Raw genomic sequence first — 16,859 nt, 5'->3', positions numbered from 1 at the left:
CTTCAACAAATGATACCAAGAGAATGAAGGTAATTTAATAATAGAAGTAAATTGGAAAGTTGTTTAGAATTGTATGTTCTACCTAAATCAAGAAAGATTTTTTTTAAGTTGTATGTCCCTTTAAGCAGCTCATAAAAAATGCAATAAGGATCAGATCTTTCTAAATGTATTAATTCATATTTTTCTATATATTTTTTAACAGGGTGCAACAGGAGATCGCGGTGACCCCGGCATAACGGTATCACTCAGCTGAAATGCAAATATGTGTTGTACATTCGCTCTAGTTTCTTTAATTAAATTGTTCATAGAAACAAGTAGTAGAAAAAATCATTTTAAAATCTAAGCATTTTACATTATAAATATTATAATCAATGTTAAATAAACACATCATGAGAAAAACAAAGAAATACAGAAAGGGCCTAGGGCCCTGTTCCTATAGAAATCTGCAATATAGATAGATTATTGGGGTGACAGATAAAAGGTGACGATATTACGTGTGGTCTAAACATAAGGATTTGATGAAGTATATAACAGGGCTAAGTGATTAGAAAAGTGTTATAGGCAGGAATGGGAGCGGAGGAACTATAGAGCGGTAGATTTTAATATGTGCATAGAGGATACTAGATCAGAAATGTATGGAGACTATGGGCTAGATTACGAGTGATTATTAGCGCTCCCGCTTGCGAATTAACTTTGCTAGTAGTAGTACAAGTTAAAAAGTTTTTGCACAAGCGATAATGCGACACGCACAAAAAGCTGCAATAAACCCGTTATCGCTTGTGCGCATCTGTTAGCGCACCACTTGTAATCTAACCCTATGTTAGCAATGGTTATGTATGTTAAGTATTTTCTGATATGAGAAGTCAGTGAAGGGACTTATAACCTGATGCAAAAAGGAGTGGGCGTGTTGGATTAGTCTGGCAAATGCATTAAAGGGACAGCATTTAAAGGGATAGCAAAGTCAAAATTAAAGTCAAAATGAAACTGTCATGATTCAGCTACAGCATGCAAAATGTATTAATTTCCGATTTTACTACTTTTATTAAATTTGCATTATTCTTTTGTTATCCCTTGTTGAAGAGTAAATCTGCGTAGAAAAGCAATGTACTACTGAGAGCTAGCTTAACACATAAGGTAAGCCAATGACAAGAGGCTTACATGTGCAGCAACCAATCACTAGCTAGTAACCTGTAGTGCAGTGCTGCTCCTGAGCCTTCCTATGTGTGCTTTTCAACAAAGAAGAGAGCAAAGTTAATTTGATCATAGAAGTACACTGTTGCTTAAAATTGCACGCACTGTCTGAATCAAGAAAGTTTAATTTTGACTTTAATGCAAGAGACAGTGTGGAAGGCCGTTAGTAAAAGGTTGCAATAGTCTAGGTGGGTGATTAAAAAACAGTGGGTTACTGGTAAAATAGCACCCCATGTGGTAATGTCAGGATTTAATGAGTTAACAGCTAATGAGAATGAAGGAAATAGTAGAGTCAAGAGTCAAGTATGTCTCCAAAACTTACTTTAATGTTCTAAATCTATAAAACCTAAGGTTACTTTGTTTTTTTATTTAACAGGAGTGTGAAATAATGAGCTATGTCGAAGAAATTTGTGGATGCTGTGGTATGTCACTGAAATTTGTATCTAAATAAAGTTTTATCACCTACAATGTCGTATCTTTTAAACCCCTTTTTTAACTAAATGTTATTTTCTTATTTAAAGGGACATAAAACAGGGTGAGATCTGTGCATATCCTAAAAGGGCTAATTAAAAATAGTTTGCATAAAAAAAAATGTTTAAAAATTGCTGGCAAGTATTTTAAAATCAAAAGGAATTGTTTGGGGGGGGGGAGTTAGAGCTTTACAATTCAGAAACTAAAAAGAAAGGGTTAATGGCGAGGCACTGCAGTATAAATTTGCAGGTAAAGTAATTAAAAGTACATATTATTATATTTTGTCTTTATCCCAACTTTATTTATGTCTTTTTAAAGCTACTATTAGTAATTAATAACTAAGATTGCATGATAAAACAATGCTACCATTGCTAAGTTGTGCCAAAAGAAATACAATCAGCAGAATGTACTGTAACAAGTCATGCGTGCCGTGTGATACAAATGAAGATAGTCCTTGGAGAATGAGTGTAGGAAACACACAGGATTATTTTCCTATCACCTTTCCTTAATAGTCAGTGGTGAGTCAGATGCTCCACAACACAGAGCTGTGTATTTTCCTGAGATTGTCAAGTCAAAGCTGCTGGCAACAAAAGAAATGAGAATCGTGTTTAAAAAGTACATGAAGAAAGCAGATGTACAGTGTCCTGCCCGGGTGCTGTTAACTCTTTTTTATCTTTAAAGGGACACAAAACCGAAAAATGTTCTTTCATGATTCAGATAGAACATACAATTTTGAAAAACTTTTCAATTTACTTATTATTATTATTCTTTATTTATAAAGCGCAGACAGATTCCGCAGCGCTGTCCATGGGTACAAGGATAACAGTACAATGGAGAAACAATACGATAAGACACAACATTTTATAGACAAATACAGGGGGAATTGAGGGCCCTATTCCCGTGGGAACTTACAATCTAGATGGGTAGGAGGATGGGAAACAGGAGGTGGGGACTGCAGAGGTGAGAATGATATTAGTGAGGAGATAGAGGGCAACTGTTAGTTAAGTGAAGTTAGTTTGTTAATAAGTCGGGTGAGAGGTTAGGGGCAAGTCTGACAGCACGAGGAAGTGCGTTCCAGAGGGTTGGTGCCGCACGAGAGAAGTCCTGTAGTCTAGCATGAGAGGAGGTGATGGTAAAGGACACAAGAAGCAGGTCATTGTTGGATCTTAGGGGACAGGCAGGAGTATGTTTATTATTACATTTTCTTCTTTCTCTTTGTATCCGTTGTTGAAAAGCATACCTAGGTAGGATCAGAAGCTGTGAGCTAGCTGCTGATTGGTGGCTGCACATATATGCCTCTTGTCATTGGCTTAATGATGTGTTCAGCTACCTCCCAGTAGTGGATTGATGCTCCTTCAAAAGGATAACAAGAGAATGAAGCAAAATTAATAGCAGAAGTAAATTGAAAAGACGTTTAAAACTGTATGATCTATCTGAATCATTAAAAAAAAATGGGTTTCATGTCCCTTTAAAGACAGCAGTTATTACAAAATGTAATAGTATATCATGTAAATTAGACATGTGCACAGCTAAAAAATTCGGTTCGTTTTCGGTTCGGATCGATTCGGACTTTTAGAATTTCGTTTCGGATCGAATCTGATTCGGCAAAATTTGAATAAATTCGTTTCGGATTTATTCGGATCCGAATAAATTCGTTTCGGATTTATTCGGATTCGGCTGAATTCGGTTCTATTCCGTTCCGAAATTCGGTATGTTTTTACTACACTAACACCCATTTAGTACACTAAGTCACTAACACCCATAAACTACCTATGAACCACTAAACCGAGGCCCCCCCACATCGCAAACCCTATAATAACCCTATAATAACATTATTTAACCCCTAATCTGCCGATCGGATATCGCCGCCGCCTACATTATAGCTATTAACCCCTAATCTGCTGTCCCTAACACCGCCGACCCCTACATTATAGTTATTAACCCCTAATCTGCCTCCCCCAACGTCGCCGCAATCTAACTATAAGTATTAACCCCTAATCTGCCGACCCGATATCGCCGCCGCCTACATTATAGCTATTAACCCCTAATCTGCTGTCCCTAACACCGCCGACCCCTACATTATAGTTATTAACCCCTAATCTGCCTCCCCCAACGTCGCCGCAATCTAACTATAAGTATTAACCCCTAATCTGCCGACCCGATATCGCCGCCGCCTACATTATAGCTATTAACCCCTAATCTGCCTCCCCCCAACGTCGCCGCAATCTAACTACAAGTATTAACCCCTAATCTGCCGACCGCAAATCGCCGCCACTATAATAAATGTATTAACCCCTAAACCGCCGCACTCCCGCCTCGCAAACACTATAATACATTTTATTAACCCCTAATCTGCCCTCCCTAACATCGCCGCCACCTACCTACAATTATTAACCCCTAATCTCCCGCCCCCATCGTCGCCGCTACTATAATAAGGTTATTAACCCCTAAACCTAAGTCTAACCCTAACCCTAACACCCCCTAACTTAAATATAATTTAAATAAAACGAAATAAGTTTACTATAGTTAAATAAATGAATCCTATTTAAAACTAAAGACTTACCTGTAAAATAAACCCTAAGATAGCTGCAATATAACTAATAGTTACTTTGTAGCTATTTTAGGATTTATTTTTATTTTACAGGCAACTTTGTATTTATTTTAAGTAGGTACAATAGTTATTAAATAGTTAATAACTATTTAATAACTACCTAGCTAAAATAAATACAAATTTACCTGTAAAATAAATCCTAACCTAAGTTACACTAACACCTAACACTACACTATCATTAAATTAACTAAATAAATGAATCATATTTAAAACAAAATACTTACCTGTAAAATAAACCCTAATATAGCTGCAATATAACTAATAGTTACATTGTAGCTATTTTAGCATTTATATTTATTTTACAGGCAACTTTGTATTTATTTTAACTAGGTACAAAAGCTATTAAATAGTTATTGACTAATTAATAGCTACCTAGTTAAAATAATTACAAAATTACCTGTAAAATAAATCCTAACCTAAGTTACAATTAAACCTAATTAACTACAAGTACCTACAATTATCTACAATTAAATAAACTAAAGTACAAAACCCCCCCACTAAATTACAAAAAAAAACAAACACTAAATTACAAAAAATAAAAAAATATTACAAGAATTTTAAACTAATTACACCTAATCTAAGCCCCCTAATAAAATAACAAAGCCCCCCAAAATAAAAAAAATGCCCTACCCTATACTAAATTACAAAAGTTAACAGCTATATTACCTTACCAGCCCTGAACAGGGCCCTTTGCGGGGCATGCCCCAAAGAAAACAGCTCTTTTGCCTGTAAAAAAAAAAACACAATCCCCCCCCCACATTACAACCCACCACCCACATACCCCTACTCTAACCCAAACCCCCCTTAAATAAACCTAACACTACCCCCCTGAAGATCTCCCTACCTTGAGTCGTGTTCACCCAGCCGGGCCGAAGTCTTCATCCGATGGGGCAGAAGAGGACATCCAGACCGGCAGAAGTCTTCATCCAAGCGGGGCAAGAAGAGGTCTTCCATCCATCATACAAGTACCAAAATACAAACAAACACTAAATTACAAAAAATAATAAAATATTACAATAATTTTAAACTAATTACACCTAATCTAAGCCCCCTACTAGCTATTAATATAGCTTCAATATAACTAATAGTTACATTGTAGCTATTTTAGGATTTATATTTATTTTACAGGCAACTTTGTATTTATTTTAACTAGGTACAATAGCTATTAAATAGTTAATAACTATTTAATAACTACCTAGCTAAAATAAATACAAATTTACCTGTAAAATAAATCATAACCTAAGTTACAATTACACCTAACACTACACTATCATTAAATTAACTAAATAAATGAATCCTATATAAAACTAAAGACTTACCTGTAAAATAAACCCTAATATAGCTGCAATATAACTAATAGTTACATTGTAGCTATTTTAGCATTTATATTTATTGTACAGGCAACTTTGTATTTATTTTAACTAGGTACAATAGCTATTAAATAGATATTTACTGTTTAATAGCTACCTAGTTAAAATAATTACAAAATTACCTGTAAAATAAATCCTAACCTAAGTTACAATTAAACCTAACACTACACTATCATTAAAAAAATTAACTACAAGTACCTACAATTAAATACAATTAAAAAACTAAACTAAAGTACAACCCCCCCCCCCACTAAATTACAAAAAATAAAAAAATATTACAAGAATTTTAAACTAATTACACCTAATCTAAGCCCCCTAATAAAATAACAAAGCCCCCCAAAATAAAAAAAATGCCCTACCCTATACTAAATTACAAAAGTTAACAGCTCTATTACCTTACCAGCCCTGAACAGGGCCTTTTGCGGGGCATGCCCCAAAGAAAACAGCTCTTTTGCCTGTAAAAAAAAACACAACCCCCCCCCCACATTACAACCCACCACCCACATACCCCTACTCTAACCCAAACCCCCCTTAAATAAACCTAACACTACCCCCCTGAAGATCTCCCTACCTTGAGTCGTGTTCACCCAGCCGGGCCGAAGTCTTCATCCGATGGGGCAGAAGAGGACATCCAGACTGGCAGAAGTCTTCATCCAAGCGGGGAAAGAAGAGGTCTTCCATCCATCAGAAAAGTACAAAAAAACAAACAAACACTAAATTAGCAAAAATAATAAAATATTACAATAATTTTAAACTAATTACACCTAATCTAAGCCCCCTACTAGCTATTAATATAGCTACAATATAACTAATAGTTACATTGTAGCTATTTTAGGATTTATATTTATTTTACAGGCAACTTTGTATTTATTTTAACTAGGTACAATAGCTATTAAATAGTTAATAACTACCTAGCTAAAATAAATACAAATTTACCTGTAAAATAAACCCTAACCTAAGTTACAATTACACCTAACACTACACTGTCATTAAATTAACTAAATAAATTAATCCTATATAAAACTAAATACTTACCTGTAAAATAAACCCTAATATAGCTACAATATAACTAATAGTTACATTGTAGCTATTTTAGCATTTATATTTATTTTACAGGCAACTTTGTATTTATTTTAACTAGGTACAATAGCTATTAAATAGTTATTGACTAATTAATAGCTACCTAGTTAAAATAATTACAAAATTACCTGTAAAATAAATCCTAACCTAAGTTACTATTAAACCTAACACTACACTATCATTAAATAAATTAACTACAAGTACCTACAATTAAATACAATGAAATAAACTAAACTAAAGTACAAAAAAAACAAACACTAAATTACAAAAAATAAAAAATATTACAAGAATTTTAAACTAATTACACCTAATCTAAGCCCCCTAATAAAATAACAAAGCCCCCCAAAATAAAAAAATGCCCTACCCTATACTAAATTACAAAAGTAATCAGCTCTATTACCTTACCAGCCCTGAACAGGGCCTTTTGCGGGGGCATGCCCCATAGAAAACAGCTCTTTTGCCTGTAAAAAAAAACACAATACCCCCCCCCCCACATTACAACCCACCACCCACATACCCCTACTCTAACCCAAACCCCCCTTAAATAAACCTAACACTACCCCCCTGAAGATCTCTCTACCGTGTCTTCACCCAGCGGGCCGAAGTCTTCATCCGATCGGGCAGAAGAGGACATCCAGACCGGCAGAAGTCTTCATCCAAGCGGGGCAAGAAGAGGTCTTCCATCCATCAGAAATCTTGATCCAGGCGGCATCTTCTCTGTTCATCCATCCGGAGCGGAGCGGCAGCATCCTGAAGACATCCCACGCAGAGCATCCTCTTCTTTCTTGATCCGACGACTAGGTGACTGTACCTTTAAGTGACGTCATCCAAGATGGCGTCCCTTGAATTCCGATTGGCTGATAGGATTCTATCAGCCAATCGGAATTAAGGTAGGAAAAATCTGATTGGCTGATTCAATCAGCCAATCAGATTCAAGTTCAATCCGATTGGCTGATCCAATCAGCCAATCAGATTGAGCTCGCATTCTATTGGCTGATCGGAACAGCCAATAGAATGCGAGGTCAATCTGATTGGCTGATTCCATCAGCCAATCGGATTGAACTTGAATCTGATTGGCTGATTAAATCAGCCAATCAGATTTTTCCTACCTTAATTCCGATTGGCTGATAGAATCCTATCAGCCAATCGGAATTCAAGGGACGCCATCTTGGATGACGTCACTTAAAGGTACAGTCACCTAGTCGTCGGATCAAGAAAGAAGAGGATGCTCTGCGTGGGATGTCTTCAGGATGCTGCCGCTCCGCTCCGGATGGATGAACAGAGAAGATGCCGCCTGGATCAAGACTTCTGATGGATGGAAGACCTCTTCTTGCCCCGCTTGGATGAAGACTTCTGCCGGTCTGGATGTCCTCTTCTGCCCCATCGGATGAAGACTTCGGCCCGCTGGGTGAAGACACGGTAGAGAGATCTTCAGGGGGGTAGTGTTAGGTTTATTTAAGGGGGGTTTGGGTTAGAGTAGGGGTATGTGGGTGGTGGGTTGTAATGTGGGGGGGGTATTGTGTTTTTTTTTACAGGCAAAAGAGCTGTTTTCTATGGGGCATGCCCCCGCAAAAGGCCCTGTTCAGGGCTGGTAAGGTAATAGAGCTGATTACTTTTGTAATTTAGTATAGGGTAGGGCATTTTTTTATTTTGGGGGGCTTTGTTATTTTATTAGGGGGCTTAGATTAGGTGTAATTAGTTTAAAATTCTTGTAATTTTTTTTATTTTTTGTAATTTAGTGTTTGTTTTTTTGTACTTTAGTTTAGTTTATTTCATTGTATTTAATTGTAGGTACTTGTAGTTAATTTATTTAATGATAGTGTAGAGTTAGGTTTAATAGTAACTTAGGTTAGGATTTATTTTACAGGTAATTTTGTAATTATTTTAACTAGGTAGCTATTAATTAGTCAATAACTATTTAATAGCTATTGTACCTAGTTAAAATAAATACAAAGTTGCCTGTAAAATAAATATAAATGCTAAAATAGCTACAATGTAACTATTAGTTATATTGTAGCTATATTAGGGTTTATTTTACAGGTAAGTATTTAGTTTTATATAGGATTAATTTATTTAGTTAATTTAATGACAGTGTAGTGTTAGGTGTAATTGTAACTTAGGTTAGGGTTTATTTTACAGGTAAATTTGTATTTATTTTAGCTAGGTAGTTATTAACTATTTAATAGCTATTGTACCTAGTTAAAATAAATACAAAGTTGCCTGTAAAATAAATATAAATCCTAAAATAGCTACAATGTAACTATTAGTTATATTGTAGCTATATTAATAGCTAGTAGGGGGCTTAGATTAGGTGTAATTAGTTTAAAATAATTGTAATATTTTATTATTTTTGCTAATTTAGTGTTTGTTTGTTTTTTTGTACTTTTCTGATGGATGGAAGACCTCTTCTTGCCCCGCTTGGATGAAGACTTCTGCCAGTCTGGATGTCCTCTTCTGCCCCATCGGATGAAGACTTCGGCCCGGCTGGGTGAACACGACTCAAGGTAGGGAGATCTTCAGGGGGGTAGTGTTAGGTTTATTTAAGGGGGGTTTGGGTTAGAGTAGGGGTATGTGGGTGGTGGGTTGTAATGTGGGGGGAGGGATTGTGTTTTTTTTTTACAGGCAAAAGAGCTGTTTTCTTTGGGGCATGCCCCGCAAAGGGCCCTGTTCAGGGCTGGTAAGGTAATAGAGCTGTTAACTTTTGTAATTTAGTATAGGTTAGGGCATTTTTTTTATTTTGGGGGGCTTTGTTATTTTATTAGGGGGCTTAGATTAGGTGTAATTAGGTAAAATTCTTGTAATATTTTTTTATTTTTTGTAATTTAGTGGGGGGGGGGTTTGTACTTTAGTTTAGTTTTTTTAATTGCATTTAATTGTAGGTACTTGTAGTTAATTTATTTAATGATAGTGTAGTGTTAGGTTTAATTGTAACTTAGGTTAGGATTTATTTTACAGGTAATTTTGTAATTATTTTAACTAGGTAGCTATTAAATAGTCAATATCTATTTAATAGCTATTGAACCTAGTTAAAATGAATACAAAGTTGCCTGTACAATAAATATAAATGCTAAAATAGCTACAATGTAACTATTAGTTATATTGCAGCTATATTAGGGTTTATTTTACAGGTAAGTCTTTAGTTTTATATAGGATTCATTTATTTAGTTAATTTAATGATAGTGTAGTGTTAGGTGTAATTGTAACTTAGGTTATGATTTATTTTACAGGTAAATTTGTATTTATTTTAGCTAGGTAGTTATTAAATAGTTATTAACTATTTAATAACTATTGTACCTAGTTAAAATAAATACAAAGTTGCCTGTAAAATACATATAAATCCTAAAATAGCTACAATGTAACTATTAGTTATATTGAAGCTATATTAATAGCTAGTAGGGGGCTTAGATTAGGTGTAATTAGTTTAAAATTATTGTAATATTTTATTATTTTTGGTAATTTAGTGTTTGTTTGTATTTTGGTACTTGTATGATGGATGGAAGACCTCTTCTTGCCCCGCTTGGATGAAGACTTCTGCCGGTCTGGATGTCCTCTTCTGCCCCATCGGATGAAGACTTCGGCCCGGCTGGGTGAACACGACTCAAGGTAGGGAGATCTTCAGGGGGGTAGTGTTAGGTTTATTTAAGGGGGGTTTGGGTTAGAGTAGGGGTATGTGGGTGGTGGGTTGTAATGTGGGTGGGGGGATTGTGTTTTTTTTTTACAGGCAAAAGAGCTGTTTTCTTTGGGGCATGCCCCGCAAAGGGCCCTGTTCAGGGCTGGTAAGGTAATAGAGCTGTTAACTTTTGTAATTTAGTATAGGGTAGGGCATTTTTTTTTATTTTGGGGGGCTTTGTTATTTTATTAGGGGGCTTAGATTAGGTGTAATTAGTTTAAAATTCTTGTAATATTTTTTTATTTTTTGTAATTTAGTGTTTGTTTGTTTTTGTAATTTAGTGGGGGGGTTTTGTACTTTAGTTTATTTAATTGTAGATAATTGTAGGTACTTGTAGTTAATTTATTTAATGACAGTGTAGTGTTAGGTTTAATTGTAACTTAGGTTAGGATTTATTTTACAGGTAATTTTGTAATTATTTTAACTAGGTAGCTATTAATTAGTCAATAACTATGTAATAGCTATTGTACCTAGTTAAAATAAATACAAAGTTGTCTGTAAAATAAATATAAATGCTAAAATAGCTACAATGTAACTATTAGTTATATTGCAGCTATATTAGGGTTTATTTTACAGGTAAGTATTTTGTTTTAAATATGATTCATTTATTTAGTTAATTTAATGATAGTGTAGTGTTAGGTGTTAGTGTAACTTAGGTTAGGATTTATTTTACAGGTAAATTTGTATTTATTTTAGCTAGGTAGTTATTAAATAGTTATTAACTATTTAATAACTATTGTACCTAGTTAAAATAAATACAAAGTTGCCTGTAAAATAAAAATAAATCCTAAAATAGCTACAAAGTAACTATTAGTTATATTGCAGCTATCTTAGGGTTTATTTTACAGGTAAGTCTTTAGTTTTAAATAGGATTCATTTATTTAACTATAGTAAACTTATTTCGTTTTATTTAAATTATATTTAAGTTAGGGGGTGTTAGTGTTAGGGTTAGACTTAGGTTTAGGGGTTAATAACCTTATTATAGTAGCGGCGACAATGGGGGAGGGAGATTAGGGGTTAATAATTGTAGGTAGGTGGCGGCGATGTTAGGGAGGGCAGATTAGGGGTTAATAAAATGTATTATAGTGTTTGCAAGGCGGGAGTGCGGCGGTTTAGGGGTTAATACATTTATTATAGTGGCGGCGATTTGCGGTCGGCAGATTAGGGGTTAATACTTGTAGTTAGATTGCAGGGAGGTTGGGGGGAGGCAGATTAGGGGTTAATAACTATAATGTAGGGGTCGGCGGTGTTAGGGACAGCAGATTAGGGGTTAATAGCTATAATGTAGGTGGCGGCGATATCGGGTCGGCAGATTAGGGGTTAATACTTGTAGTTAGATTGCGGCGACGTTGGGGGAGGCAGATTAGGGGTTAATAACTATAATGTAGGGGTCGGCGGTGTTAGGGACAGCAGATTAGGGGTTAATAGCTATAATGTAGGCGGCGGCGATATCGGGTCGGCAGATTAGGGGTTAATACTTATAGTTAGATTGCGGCGACGTTGGGGGAGGCAGATTAGGGGTTAATAACTATAATGTAGGGGTCGGCGGTGTTAGGGACACCAGATTAGGGGTTAATAGCTATAATGTAGGCGGCGGCGATATCGGGTCGGCAGATTAGGGGTTAATACTTGTAGTTAGATTGCGGCGACGTTGGGGGAGGCAGATTAGGGGTTAATAACTATAATGTAGGGGTCGGCGGTGTTAGGGACAGCAGATTAGGGGTTAATAGCTATAATGTAGGTGGCGGCGATATTCGGTCGGCAAATTAGGGGTTAATAAAATAATGCAGGTGTCAGCGATAGCGGAGGCAGCAGATTAGGGGTTAATAAGTGTCAGATTAGGGGTGTTTAGAGACTTGGGGTACATGTTAGGGTGTTAGGTGCAGACTTAGTGTTTCCCCATAGGAAACAATGGGGCTGCGGTGTTAGTTTTTTTTCAGCCGAAACTCCCATTGTTTCCTATGGGGAAATGCCGAATCTTAACGAGCTAATTCGGATTTATTCGGAGATACGGCAGCTATTTCGGATTCATTCGGTAGATTCGGAAGTATTTTAATTCGGAAATCCGAATCGATCCGAATCTCCGAATTTACCGAATTTACCGAATTTCCGAATTAATCCGAAACGAACCGCACATGTCTAATGTAAATATGTCCTTGTCATTTTCTACAGATTGCTACAGGTCTTGTAAGCCAATCGATCTGGTGTTTGTCATCGACAGTTCAGAAAGTGTTGGCAGAACAAATTTTAGCCTCGCAAAGAATTTTGTCATAAATATTGCCAATAGGATTGGAAAAATGGCAAAAAATATATCTGATCTCACAGGTAAACTGAACTGCATCTTAATTTCACTCTGGATACTGCCTTGTTCTTCTGTGTAAAATTCTTTCCAGCTTATCCTCTAGAGCTCAGATAAAGGGACAGAAAAGTGCATTTATTATATTAGAGAATATATTATTACATTGTTGTTTGCAGATAAGTATTTTCTTAACCGCTGTAAAGGGGTTAAATACATAGTTAAAGTTACCCCCAGAGCAGCTATGCACTTCTGGGAGATAGCTGAACACATCTGGTGAGCTAATAATAAGAGACATATATGTGCAGCCACCAGTCACTAGCTCCCAGTAGTGTGTGCATTGCTGCTGCTGAGCAAATGTAGATAGGATTTTCAACAAAGGATACTAAGAGAACAAAGTAGATTTGATAATGGAAGTTCATTTAAAATCACATGTACTTTCTGAATTATGAAAGTTTAATTTTGACTTCCATGTCCCTATAATGTAACTATAAACGTTTTCCTACTAGTGCCCCCTTGGTCTTTCCCAGTTAAGAGCAAGTATTTATCCCCTGTGTCAGCAACTCACAACGATCAACCATTTTCACCCATTAAGCACCAGTAACACACATATATTAATAAGTGACATTAACACATACATAATACATTTTAACCCTTTTATGCTTGAAACACATACAGATCAGTAATTTTTACTTTGTTGACTGCCAGTAACACACACACAAAGCAACACAGACAGATAAGTGGGTTTATCCCCAACTAGGCTGTGAGTAAAATACATATCAGTCATTTAACAGCCTGTAACACACACAGAGCAAATATTTAACCCCCCGCAGAACACACAGAAGAGATTGTACCCCCTTGAGCTGTCAGTAACAGAAACGTCTTTGTGTCTGTACCACAGTTAGACAAATACAGAGTGATTAATAAACCTCTCAGTGTCAGTAAAACATAAATTAGTGACCTTACTTCCTTAGCTACCAGTAACACCAAAAGTGATGATTTAATCCCTTTGCACCAGCCATGATTTTTTGTAGGTGGTGTGGTCTATTTTCCCTTCACCACCAGAACAAATGCCACTTGCATGTGCCAAATTCTGCACAGTGTAGTGACAATAGCATCTTGTGATAGTCATTTCGGAAATGTCTTTTCTATCATTTTAAGTAGCCATCAACAGTGCCCTACAGTGGAATTTGTTTTAGGGCAACCCATGGTGACCCCTTCAGAGCAGCACATTTGGTACAACCCAAAGCTGTTAATTAATTAAGAGGGACACTCAAGTCAAAATTAAACTTTCATTAATCAGATAAAGCAGGCAATTTTAAAGAGCTTTCCAATTTACTTCCATTAACAAAAGGTGCACAGTATTTTTATATTTAAATTTTTTGAGTCACCAGCAGCTACTGTGCATGTGCAAGAATTCACAGAATATACTTATATGCATTTGTGATTGGTTGATGGCTGTCACATGGTACAGGGGAAGTGGAAATAGACATAACTTTGAAATGTGTTAGAAACAAATCTACTAAGAGCAGGATGCTGCATTCCTCTTACCAATACCCATAACCCCACTTCACAACTCATGTACCCATTTTTCCTTCTGATCTAAATTCTTATCTAAAATAAACACACGGACACAGCTGTTATGGCGAAATGTGAAAAATTCACGATTTATTAAATTAAATGAATTTTGCTCCCTTTATGAAAAAAATTCAGCCATAATTCAAATTCAACACCAAATAATGCCACTGCATTAACCAAAGGAAGTTTTCTGGGACCCACGCCTAGCAGGGCAGGTGGAGGAGGGAGAACCCACGGCATAGCCCGTCCCTAGATAGACCACCGGATCACCCCTCCGGACCGAGTATGCCGCGGGATCCTCCCGCCCCCCATTCTGCCCCGCCCACGTGCCGCACCAAAACTTCCCTGCCTGCTTGTGATTGTATAACCTGATAATATATACAGCTGCCGTATTCTTATCCTCCAGCCAGCGTAGCACGCCAGGTCACCTGCTGCCCTTCAGTTGCGCTGTTTTCTTCCCCTTATGGAGGAGCACGGGCGGTCTTACTGCGAGTCAACCAATTAGTTAACGTCCTGCTCTTAGCCGTGCTGTTACTGATCTTTCGATGTGACCTCTACGGATTATTGTATCATGCTCTGCCATTTCTAGGGTGGGAGGGTGGGACACAAAAGAAAAAAGGTTAGTGACCACTTCCTGCTGGCCCCCTCCTTATATCCCCTTTGCTCAGCCCCTCCCTTGTCCTTTCCTCTGACCAATGGCCACCCATTGCCCTTAGCAACCATTCCTCTTATCTCTCCTACAGCTTCCCCCCACTCTGCACACCTAGATCTATTGTTCACCCCCAGCAGCCCCTCCCTTAGGCCATTCCCTTTGCATGCGCTCCCTGCACTAATTTACTCATTTGAAGTTCAGACTAAGTGTTATTGCATTGTCTTTTTATCGTGCATTTGTTGATTATGCAAATTGACTGTGTCTACTGGTCCTTTAAACAGCTATTGCTTAAAATACTGTACTGCAAGTAAACGGTTATATACCATAATGTCACATCAGCAACATTATCGCCATAATAAATGATCCATTGTGTGTTATAAATTATTATTATTTTACAGTCACATGGAATGTGATATGGAATGTGTTGGGTGAATAATGTGCACACATGAACATGATGTTTATTACAGGGCACGCATGCAACACCATTTTAGTTATGTGAATTAGTGTCAAGAGTATTGAGTAGCTCCATAGCCACCTGATTGTTACAATGTATAGTAAAACTGTTTTTAAAACTTTTTTAAGATTGCCATAGGCATAGGGTAATTCTTGGATTTTTTAAAGTTTAATTTGGTCAGGTGATTAAAAGGACCCAAATCAAGCAAACTAAACCAGCATAGCAGAACTAACTAGAAACAATCTGACTGTTTTTTTGTTTTGTTTTTAAATGTAAAAATGATGTATTGTGCTTTGGTGTAGTTTAATATAATCTGTATCTGCAACAGTTAAAAGGTTAAAAAAATATCAAACAATTTAGGGCTCAATTACGAGAGCGCTTTTCCATAGGCTCCAATGTGAGCCTCATTTTCATGCCGTCAGACACGGCAATCCACATAGTCCAGTACAGGGGGAAAACCGTTCAGTGTTGAGAGCTCCACTCATAATCTGACCCTTAGGGGCCTATTTATTAATGTGCGAGCGGACATGATCCAATATTGCGGATCATGTCCGCCGCACATCGATAAATGCCGATAGCATACGCTGTCTGCATTTATCATTGCACCAGCAGTTCTTGTGAACTGCTGGTGCAATGCCGCCCCCTGCAGATTTGCGGTCAAACGTTTGGCCGCTATCAGGGGGTGTCAATCAACCAGATCGCATTGGATCGGGTTGATTTTAGGCGATGTCTGTCCGCCGCCTCAGAGCAGGCGGACAGGTTATGGAGCAGCGGTCTTTACACCGCTGCTTCATAACTGGTGTTTCTGGCGAGCCAGGGCGACATGGGGCTTCAAGCTCCGTACGGAGCTTGATAAATATACCCCTTAGTCAATGAGGCCGAATTATCAAGCCGTCAACAATGCTGCATTCGCCGGCACCAATACGCTCTCGCCTAACATCGCGGCCGCAGACCTGAATACGCTCTCCATTTTTATTAAAAAAGCTGTCAAAAAGCAGTGCACCAAGTACGGGGCAATGAGCATCGGACTGTTGTTAACTAACAGTCATTGATCTCGCTGCTATTTGGCTTTTTCCCAACTTTATTTATATCCTGTCACTAAACACCGCCACTATACTGAAATGTTTAAACCCTATCCCGCCAGTGTCGGAGCCACTGCAACTAAATAAACTTATTAACCCCTATCCTGCCGCTCCTGGAGCCCACCGCATTTCTAATAAATGTATTAACCCCTAAACCCCTGGCCTCCCACATCACTACCACTTACTAAACCTATTAACCCCTAAACCGCCAGCCCTCCACATCACCATAAACTAAATTAAGCTATTAACCCCTAAACCTAACAAGCCACTAACTTTACATTAAATATTAACTCATCGGTATCTTATAATAAATTTAAACTTACCTTTAGAATTAAAATAAACTATATTAAACTATTAATTAACCTACCCTAACTATTATACTAAAATTACATTACACTATATTA

General features: G+C 37.1%; 1 protein-coding gene across 1 annotated transcript in view; it reads left to right on the top strand.

Moving 5' to 3' along the window:
• The window catches only part of LOC128661564 (collagen alpha-2(VI) chain-like), a 62,334-nt gene that overhangs the window by 31,520 nt on the left and 13,955 nt on the right, over positions 1 to 16,859 (top strand). Inside the window, exons 4-6 of the mRNA XM_053715806.1 lie at positions 203 to 238; positions 1,568 to 1,613; positions 12,566 to 12,718. Of these exons, the coding sequence (XP_053571781.1) occupies positions 203 to 238; positions 1,568 to 1,613; positions 12,566 to 12,718 (235 nt within the window). The remainder of the gene's footprint in view (positions 1 to 202; positions 239 to 1,567; positions 1,614 to 12,565; positions 12,719 to 16,859) is intronic.

This window comes from Bombina bombina, chromosome 5 (assembly GCF_027579735.1).
Source record: "Bombina bombina isolate aBomBom1 chromosome 5, aBomBom1.pri, whole genome shotgun sequence".
NCBI classification, from domain to species: Eukaryota; Metazoa; Chordata; class Amphibia; order Anura; family Bombinatoridae; genus Bombina; species Bombina bombina.
This window is presented reverse-complemented; position numbering and strand designations above follow the sequence as displayed.